This window comes from Delphinapterus leucas, chromosome 6, assembly GCF_059928025.1.
Source record: "Delphinapterus leucas isolate spDelLeu-1000000601 "Yukka" chromosome 6, BTC_Dleu_Yukka2, whole genome shotgun sequence".
Classification (NCBI taxonomy): Eukaryota; Metazoa; Chordata; class Mammalia; order Artiodactyla; family Monodontidae; genus Delphinapterus; species Delphinapterus leucas.
In genome coordinates this window covers 77662826-77673222 of record NC_143134.1, presented here as the reverse complement: position 1 = coordinate 77673222, position 10397 = coordinate 77662826, and the positions used below count along the sequence as shown (strand labels likewise).

At 35.8% G+C, this 10397-nt stretch overlaps 1 protein-coding gene across 1 annotated transcript; it reads left to right on the top strand.

The window, feature by feature from the left end:
• The first annotated feature begins 707 nt into the window (after positions 1-707).
• Positions 708-7826, top strand: C6H9orf57 (chromosome 6 C9orf57 homolog). Its single transcript, XM_030763840.2, has 3 exons — positions 708-774; positions 4604-4726; positions 7383-7826. Exons 1-3 carry the CDS (start codon positions 723-725, stop codon positions 7505-7507), a joined length of 300 nt encoding a protein of 99 aa, XP_030619700.1. The 5' UTR covers positions 708-722; the 3' UTR covers positions 7508-7826.
• The last annotated feature ends 2571 nt before the right edge of the window (positions 7827-10397 follow it).

Below are 10397 nucleotides of genomic sequence, written 5' to 3'. Positions count from 1 at the left end.
TGTTCCGGTGAAAATTTTTCCTGTTTACTTGGGCAGATTTTACTGTTTAAACTGTTTGGAATCTAGAGGATCAGAGACTTGGTTTCAGTTATAACGAACTTCATTACATCAGAAATTTTACTTGTTATCTTTTAAAGAAGTTCAGACCTAGAAAATTCCCACAATACATTTATGAAGAAGGCAGGTAAGTTATGCATAACTGAAATGTTATATTTTAGCCAATCTGACAATTTCTTTCTCTTCATTTTAATAAGTGTTAACTATTGTTAACTATGATATAAATACTTTCCTTATAAATATGATCATTTGCAATGAAAGCAGTAGTTTATGAGGAAGCATAAATAAAAATTTTTTGGCTAATAGTTAAAAGTATTTTTAACACGATATTATTCTAGAAACGTTATCTATATTATTTCCTATTTTTCAATTCAGGGAAATTATTAAGGGAGGGAATGGTATTTGATAATAAGAAGACAGCTAAACTTAAACTGTTCTAGAACTAAGAAAAGTTTTATCGTGAATTTTTGACATAGACAGGTACATTGTTTTTCCTCCTTCACAAAATGAATTTCTTTATAGTTTCTTAATGAAAGAAATGAAACTTATTTAGTGATTTGCCTTTTTATAACAGCTAACAAATGTACAACTTCATTACTTCCCTAGGAAAGATTTAATGGTGGTACATGTCTTTCCATCCATCTTTTTTGGCTAGAAATCTTAGAATGAGAAGGATTGTCTTCAGTGGTGCTTTTATCTTATTCTGCCTCTTAGGTGGTAAGTCATTAAGAAAACATAAGTCAAAAAAAAGGAAAAATTACTCAAGAAATTGCAGAATTACAATATAAGTGGAGGGTGGCCTTAAATAAAGTACTAAAGGTCCTTAAAACAAAGCCTGAGTAAACCCTTAAATAACAATGAGCTAACATTTATTCAGCATTTACTATATGCCAGGTACTGGTCTAAATATTTTATTTGTATTAATGCACTGAATCCACATGACAATCCTATGAGTTAAATGCTATTATTTCCCATTTTATACATGAGTAAACTGAGCTGGTAGATGGTGGCCCACATGTTGCTATTATTATCATTAAGCTGGAACTAATCAATCTAGGCAGGAAGCCCTTATAAATATGACCCAAAAAATAAATTAGACCAAATAAGCATAGACAAGGCTCTCCCAGCACTTTTTCTATGTGCTCATCACCACCAACTATAATATTCCTTCATTTATAAAAGAACCACATAACAGAGAGCTTTCAATCCCTTTTACAGAATTCCTAAGGCCCTTCAAATTAGGTAGATGTTCATGAAGGTAATATCTCCAAACAGGCATGTTTAAGCACATGGGAATTCTCCTTCCCAATGAAATGGTAATATGGTTAATGAAGATGGCTGCTCTATGCTGAATCCAGGGGTTAACAGGGCAGGGTATCTTAGAGTCAGAAGATTTAATGTACATATGAGTCACCTGGGGATCTTGTTAAAATGTACAATCTGATTCAGCAGGTCAGGTGTAGGGCCTGAGAGTCTGCATTTCCAACAAGCTTCCAAGTGATGCCAATGCTGTTGGTCTGGAGACCACATGTCAGTAGGAAAACATCCAAAAGGTATCCCAGAGGTAAATAAAATTCTAATACTGAGACTTAGAGACTTTTGATACCTAATACTGGGATCACCATCTCAAATGCCTCAAGTGTTTGGTCAGATAATATAAATGGGGCGGGGGGTGGGGGGCGGATCACCCAGTAACAAAACCAGAGGAGGGCAGCCAGTACCCAGCTGACATGGAGAAAGGAGAGCCGAACAATGCCAAATCTGATTCTTCAGGAAAAGCCAGATATTCAGGTTTGCAGGAAAACTCTCCCAACTTTTAAATGTTAACATTTTGAAAGCAGTAAGCAAGTTAAACCGACCAGGTCTAGCCCCTGGACCACTTGTTTGTAGTCTCTGCTTCCCACACTACCCTCATTATATACAATGTGCAATAGAGTTTTGATTACCCCTTGCAGAAAGGGCAGGAGCAAACTCAAACTGCTTGGGTCTCTGCTGCATTTTAAGTCTTTACACTTCTCTTCTGTAAAGAATGTGGAAGGGAACATAGGAATAGATGAAAAATTTCAAGAGAACATCTTCCCTGTCTTGGATATCATGTAAAAAATGACTCAGGCAGGAGATTGCATTAATTTTGTTGAATACACAGGGAAGATGTGAGGGTAAAAGAAGAAAATTCAGCATAAAGAGAAATTTTGAAGTAAAGAGTGCCCATGAAGTAAGGGATGGTCATTTTAAAAAGATCACCATCATCATGATTTATAATGTTTAAATAATTACATATATATTTATAATATGCATTTGAGTAATTAAATACAGTCTGTTAGATTTTCCCCACAATAAGATCATAAAGTAGAATAGGATACCTCAGAATTAATCATGTGAGGAAACATAAAACCCGAAACTTTAAATTTAGTTGTCAAATTGGAATATACCATATGTTAGTTATATTAATAAAACCAACAATAAATTTTCAAACAAAAAGAGACTGGAAGAAAGGAAATGGATCTGTGAACATATTTATAAGTATTCAAGCAATGGAACAAATACAGTCAGCAGAGAGCCTAAACATTAAGGCATCGCCTTCAGCTGTAGTAAAGAATGTCAGGGCCAAGATTTTAGGAAGAAGGCTGTGGATATTGGGTGTGGAATCAGAAGGAAGAAGGACCATCTGAGAGGGAGAGAAAGAAACTACAGCAGATCTCATCCGGGAACACAGTCCAGGGGCCTTAGGCATGGCAGAGAAAGATCTGGCATCATATAAGCTCTCCACCGGGGTGGGGTGGCACTGGCACCAAGGTCTGAGCTAGGTAGTGGATCCCTTAGGACAAGTTATGAATTGAGAAATCACGAGTCCAGGAGGAAAACTCCCTTAGGCATGACTTGAAGAAGCAAGCAGCCCTAGTATTCTGGGCAGGAGACTGACCCTGGATGTTGGAAGAGTCAAAATCTCCAGCAAGAAGAAGGTGACATCAGAGGGTTTGGGATACACAAAGGTAGGCAACTTCAGTGACATGGTGTGCTTGCTAAAAACAAGGGGTTTGGATTTCAACAGACCTCGTTCAACTCCTGTCTCCGCCACTGGAGTGAGCTACTTAAAATCTTAAGGCCTCAGTTTTCTTTTACGTGAAATGTGGGCAACTATGATACCTGCCTGAAAGATTTATTGTGGGAAATGTAAATTGCTTAGCAGAATCCTTGGCATAAGCTTAGTTCTTTAAAAAATATTTGCTGGTTGATCATTGATTATGGATTGAAATTCTGTCATGCTCAATGAGAAAACCAATGTGATATTTCCAAAATATCTTTAGATGAGTTTGAAGCTGGGGAGAATAGTCAACAGAGGCTAATTAGCCTCATCAGCTAGACTATTTTCTATTAAAAGTGATCTCTTCTAATCCCCAATATGTCAGAGATATAAAATACATTGCACAAAATGTTTAGTAAACTCTTCTTTAGAGTTAACCAGTGAATAGGAGTGGAACAGCAATGGTTTTCATATATTAAAAGATTGGAACTATGAACATTAAGACAAATTTCAGCTCAATTTCAGAAGAATTCTTTAACAGTCTGCACTGGTTTAATCATGATGAGCTCTCCATCACTAGCCAAGGCCTCCTACAGGGGTTATTATAAAGGAGATTCCTGAATTCAATAGAACCAGTGGTTCTCAAAAACTGGTCCAGACATCTACATTCAAATCACACGCCCTCCACTGTTTCTGGATATCTAAAGTACAGATTCCTGGGCCCCACCTCTTATTGATTCTAACTCAGGTTCTGTGGAGGCTGTGGAAATCTGTGTTCATTTTAACTGCTTAAGTAAATCTGATGCATAGTCAGATTTGGAAAGTGATCTTCCAGTTAATGTCTTCCAATCTTATCTACGTTGACCAAGATCAAAAACCTCTGGGCTATTTCTACACAAGCAAAATAAATAACACTTTTAAGCCACTGAGTTTGAGTATTGAAGATTACCAATATGTAAATATTATGAATATTATAAATATTATGAATAAATGAACGATAACCCCAAAACTATAAAAGATAAGGAATAAACTGGGCAAAAATAATTGGGAAACTCTGCACATAAGAAAGAGCTTGGAAGCTTATACAATAAATAGAGAACTACTATAAATAATGTTCTTCCTTAGACATGGAAATGAAGACCTAAGAGTGGATATATGGCTGAAATTAAATATTCTGGCTAAATAACTTTGGTTTGATTTAATTAGGCTCTGAGGAACTGAATACATTTTAACTAACTAAGTTGTTTAGCCCACCTGGCTTCATTTTTTTATTAGTATCAGTTCAGAGTGCTTCCAGTTCTTTAATGTAGCATATGTTATGAAATTTCCCCTATTAAATTCTCCAAATAAAAATATTTTAAATTTATGTGACTTTTTAGAATCAATTTATAAAATACTGCATACGTTTTAAAGTTGAAAATCATTGCTTTATTTTTGGATTTCTCTTTTCTCTCTGTCTTTTTTTCTGTCTCTGGTGTCCATCTCTATTTTTCCCTTATTTTTTCTGTCCTGTATTTGGAGGTGTTGGAGGTGTGATTTGTAGATCATGCAACCTCTCAATCCCCTTCCATGGATGTCTTTTGGACTTTGGAACCTGCAGAACAAAACCTGGACAGTACTGTATAAAAGAGGTCCATATTAAAGGTAAGTCATAACACTTTAAAAACATTTAACTAAAATAAGCACAGGAAAACTCCTTATGTAAGAGCAAACATTCACTGAGCATTTACTACATGCTATACTAAGGGCTTTACCTAGATTACATCACACCAATAAATCAATGATATGAACTGAATCTTGTCGCTATTCCCAAAGATAAGAAATCTGAGGCACAGAAAGATTAAGAAATTTGCATGATGTTACATAGTTAAGGAGTGTTGTAGTCTAATTCAAATGTGAGTACTTAACTCCAGAGCACACATTTCTAAAGAAATCTATATACTGCCTCATTCACACCATTCACATCCTCACAAAAAATTAATACATAATTTCCCTCTAAGTGCAGGGCTCTGTGTAATCACACAGGTTTAATGCCCAGGAAGCTGGCCTTGTCCACATGGATTAAAGAGAGAAACATAAAAATCCAAATGATGAAAACATTAGAAGAAAATATTGAAGAACATATTTTAAGCTTGAAAGAGAGGAGGCCTCCTTAACATCCAAAAGACAAATATCATAAAGGAAATGATAAATTTGAATATATCAGTATTTTAAAATTTATGAAATGAACGATAACCCCAAAACTATAAAAGATAAGGAATAAACTGGGCAAAAATAATTGAGAAATAACAAGAAAATATTAATATCTACCCAGAATAAAGAACTTCTAAAAAACTCATTTTTTAAAAGACCAACCAAAAAAAAAAAAAAACACTTGTTAAAGAAACAGAAAGGCAATTTTCAGAAGAAGAGATATAAATGACTTAACCTAAAAACACATAAAAAGCACTCAACCCATCAGTAAATATCAAAGAAATGCAAACTACAGAAATAATATTTTTAACCCATCAGATTGCTAAAAATTATGAGTTTTATAATATCAAGGGTTGTGACAATACGGGAAAATGGGAACTCTCATACATTTTCTAATGACAGTTTAGATTGGTTTGACTTTTTTAAAGACAATTTGTGAATTTCAGTTAAAATTTTAAATGAGCACAGTTGTCTACAAAGCAATTTATTTCTTGGCATCTACTTCAGAGAAATACTTACATGTAACACAAAAAGGCATGTATCAAGGTTATCACTGCAGCATTATGTTTAATAGTAAAGTAATGGAAATGATCTAAATGCTTGTCTATAGGTGTTAAACTATGATATATTCAGACCATGGATTGCTATGTAATACTTAGAATGAACCAGATCCCTTTGTTAACATGAAAAAAATCTTTAAAACACTGTTGAGCAGAAAAAAGTCAGTTGCAAAACAGTACATATAGTATGCCACTTATGTATAAAAATCCACAAAGCAAAACTCTAAATTTCTCTATGGAAATGGAAGCAGAGAAAAAAAATTAGAGGAAATCAAAGTCAGTTGGGAGAGAGGAAGAAAATTTGGGGTCATATCTGCTGGGGTTTTGTTTTTAACAGGGTTACTTGAGCTTTGTTCAACCTATGTCTGCTCTCTGAGCCCCAAGTTCCCTCTGACTCTCAACCATACCCGTCAAGAACCTTTTCCTTATTGAAGAGGAAAGGGGCCAAGCCCCCCTGGAGCCATAAAATGCTAGCTCTCAGTGACTTCTCTTCCTGAAGGTGGACAGACAGCCATCTAGTCAACTTACCATAAAAACTCTGCACATAAGAAAGAGCTTGGAAGCTTATACAGCAAAATCTTGACAATAGCTCTTGGTTGGGTCAAGGACCTGGAATAACTACAATGTTGTGGGAAGAGCAGTTTCCTAACATGACAAGTCTGCCATTGCATGCTGATGCAAAACAAATACCACTGGAACTTAGGCTTTTGATGGTTTTACCAATATTTTGTCAACACTATTGACATTTTGGCAGGGTAATTCTTTGTTATACAGGGATATTTTGTGTATTGTAGGATATTTAGCACACTGCTAGCCTATACCCACGACATCCCAGTAATATCTTCCAAGTTGTAGCAACAAAAATGTTTATGGGCATTATCTAATGTCCTGGGGTTGGGGAGCAAAATCGCCCACAGTTGAAAGGCTACTGTTTTCTCAAGTTTCCAACTATGTTTTGCTGCCTTTAGAGAATTGCTCGTTTGTGTTCTCCCCCATACAATTGAAACTGGGAATGCTAAGATTACAGGACATTGTTGTCACTTATTTTGCACTTTTGCATATTGTCCACATTTTCCACAGTGAACATGCATTACTACTTGTAATTGGGGGAATATTAAATGAGATCTACGACACACCTCCATTCCTAAAAAGCACTTACACACCTAAATGACCCTTCTGTGGATTCAGCCCTTTGAATACCTCATGACCTGGTAAAACTGGGGGATGATTATTAGGAAGTTTCTAAAAAGCTAACATTTCAGAAATTTCTACACAGAAACTGGCAATTACATAGCTTTATGAACTGAGTTTGAAAGCTATTTTGCTTTACAATTTCAAAGCTTTTGTATTGCAATGTACACAACTAGAATAACTTTAGGTGGGAGTTCTTAAAAGGCAAGATGATTGTATCCTGGTAGACCTAGAGTTTTTGCTTTGTTTTCCTTTGTCTTTGTTTTTTTTAACCTGTTAGTTATCTGAAGCAACTGAGGCCGGGTAGGTTGTACCTGCCAAGGGATTCATCTACCATGACCTCTTGTTTCCCCCAGGTGGAATTCAATGGTATTCAGTTCAAGGCTGCACAGAGAGCCAAGACGAGTGCTTCAAGAGAATCGTGACAACTTATGAAATTCACTCTACTCACTGCTGCCATCGTCCTTTGTGCAACTTCTGATCCACGGGCCCATATCCAAATTGCTTGACTGATCAGTCAATCTCAGAGCCTGAACTGGTCATCCCAAGACAGCAGCTACCATCAATCAGCTTTCTGCAAAAGCCTCAGACCTGCAGGTTGTAGGAGTTATTGTCTGAAACCAATCTGGGCTTTCAAGATGCCCAGCTTCTCAGCCACCACTCCTAACTCATCTCAGAAACATCCTTTCCAGCACAATCTTTCTCCTCTTCCCTTTTTTATTTCCCCTTTCAATGATTTCAAAGCTACAAAGAAGTAAAAACGTGAGTGACAAATTATACATATCATCTCTAGTTTGCTAATTTTCCTAAATATTTCCATATTGCAAAATACAGTTTCAAATTAATTGTATCACAAGATACCAAGTGACCTGAAAGGGTTCATTTGGTTTCCAAAGCAAACTGTCTTGCTCTTTCAGGGCAATTTATTGTACTGGAGAAACTGATTTAACAAACACTGCAGGAAAAATAAGCCAGGAATCAGCAAACCAGGCCTGTAAGAACTATGAACCCAAACGGCAAAGGGCTCAAGAAGGTGTGAGGGTTGGTACTTATTTTTCCCATCTGTGTTAGGGTTTGGCAAAATACTGGATTTCCATACTTTAACCACGCCTTAGTGCTTTGGCTAATCTAGTTTTGGCAGATCAAGCATTTCAACGGAAGCAGGGAAATGGATTTCCATCCACAAGGAATTTTAAAGTGTTATGAATATACTTTGAACTGCATTTCACATTTTTTAATGTGCCACATATTCAATTATTCTCATTCAATGCCTTACTTTTGCAACTTCAAGATTGTTGTGTTTTAAAATTTAAAGTTGTTTTTCTCTGTATTTCTAGGAGTTTGAGAAATTCAAATGGTAAGTAATAAATCTCAATAAAAACTTTTCTATTATTTTTTTCACAGAACCTAGGACAACATCCTACACACAGTGGACTTTCAGCAAATGCTTTTCTATAAACTTTGAAGTAAACCAAGCATTTTTAAAAAGCCCAAGGAAACTAGACATTTTCCTCCACACTCATTTTACCCATATTCCTTAGACCACATTTCTGAAACTACAAAAAAAAAGTTTCTTCATCCTGAGATTTAAATACATTTGCTACTATGCTATCACTCCATGCATCAGCTACATTGGTAAACAGTGGTTATCCTAAATCAGTGAACTTCATTGAGATTTTACTTCTATTTTTCTTGTTTTTTAAATGTAACTAATGTTATTACCCAATATATTGGAGGAAACAAATGACAAGATCAGATCATCAGTGACTAACTCCAGGGAGCTTCCCAAGCTTAACTCACAATCCAAGTGATGTAATGAGAAGAGAACTACGTTGTTTGCTTTTTTGATATTGAGCTGCATGAGCTGTTTGTATGTTTTGGAGATTAATCTCTTGTCAGTCGCATCATTTACAAATATTTTCTCCCATTCTGTGGTTTGTCTTTTCATTTTGTTTATGGTTTCCTTTGCTGTGCCAAAGCTTTTAAGTTTAATTAAGTCCCATTTGTTTATTTTTGATTTTTTTGTTTTTATTTGTTTTACTCTAGGAGGTAGATCCAAAAAGATATTGCTGCAATTTATGTCAAAGAGTATTCTGTCTAAAAAGAAAAAAAAGAACTAGGAAGCGGGGTGCTGGTATTTTGTGTCACTAATTAGCTGGTAACCTTGGCAAGTCAATTTGGTCTCTCTGCACCTCATTCTCCTCATGTGTAAGATGAAGAGGATTGGATCACATGATCTCTCAGATCCCTTCAAGTTCTAACATTAAAGGCATACCTCAGAGATATTGTGGATTCGGTTCCAGACTGCCACTAAGGCAAATATTGCAATTTAGAGAGTCACATAAATTTTTTGGTTTCCCAGTGCATATAAAAGTTATGTTTACACCATACTGTGGTCTATTAAGTGTACAATAACATTATGTCTAAAAAAAATGTACACACCTTAATTAAAAAATACTTTATTGCCAAAAAATGCTAACCATCATCTGAGCCTTCAGCAAGTCATAATCTTTTTGCTGGTAGAGGAACTTGCCTCCATGCTGACGGCTGCTGACTGATCGCGGTGGTGGCTGCTGAAGGTTGGGGTGGGCTGAGGCAATTTCTAAAATAAGACAGCAATGAAGTTTCTGCATGAATTGACTCTTCCTTTCACAAATGATTTCTCTGCAGCATGCAATGCTGTTTGATAGCATTTTACCCACAGTAGAACTTCTTTCAAAATTGGAGTCAATCCTCTCAAACTCTGCCACTGCTTTATCAATTAAGTTTATGTAATATTCTAAATACTTTGTTGTCATTTCAACAATCTTCACCAGGAGTAGTTTCCATCCCAAGAAACCACTTTCTTTGCTCATCCAAGAAGCAACTCCTCATTCATTAAAGTCTTATCATGAGATTGCAGCAATTCAGTCATCTTCAGGCTCCACTTCTAAATCTAATTCTCTTGCTACTTTCACTACACCTGCCATTACTTCCTCTACTTAAGTCTTGAGCCCCTCCAAGTCATCCATGAGGTTGGAATCAACTTCTTCCAAACTTCTACTGATGTCAATATTTTGACCTCTTTCCATGAATCATAAATGTTCTTAATGGCATCTAGAATGGTGAATCCTTTCCAGAAGATTTTCAATTGACTTTTCCCAGATCGATTAGAGGAATCAATATCTATGGCAGCTATAGCCTTATGAAACATTATATATTTCTTAAATAATAATACTTGAAAGTTGAAATACTCCTTGACCCATGGGCTACAGAATTGATGTTGTGTTAACAGGCATGAAAACAACATTAATCTCACTGTACCTCTCTATCAGAATTCTTGGGTGACAAGGTACATTGTCAATGAACAGTGAACAGTAATATACTATTTT

What these genes read in the sequence shown, in the direction of transcription:
- C6H9orf57 (XM_030763840.2), top strand. Translation starts at nt 723, where the DNA reads ATGAGAAGGATTGTCTTCAGTGGTGCTTTTATCTTATTCTGCCTCTTA. An exon ending in CTTATTCTGCCTCTTAGGTG is followed by an intron (nt 775 to 4,603) that starts GTAAGTCATTAA and finishes CTGTATTTGGAG; the next exon opens with GTGTTGGAGGTGTGATTTGT. An exon ending in AAAAGAGGTCCATATTAAAG is followed by an intron (nt 4,727 to 7,382) that starts GTAAGTCATAAC and finishes TGTTTCCCCCAG; the next exon opens with GTGGAATTCAATGGTATTCA.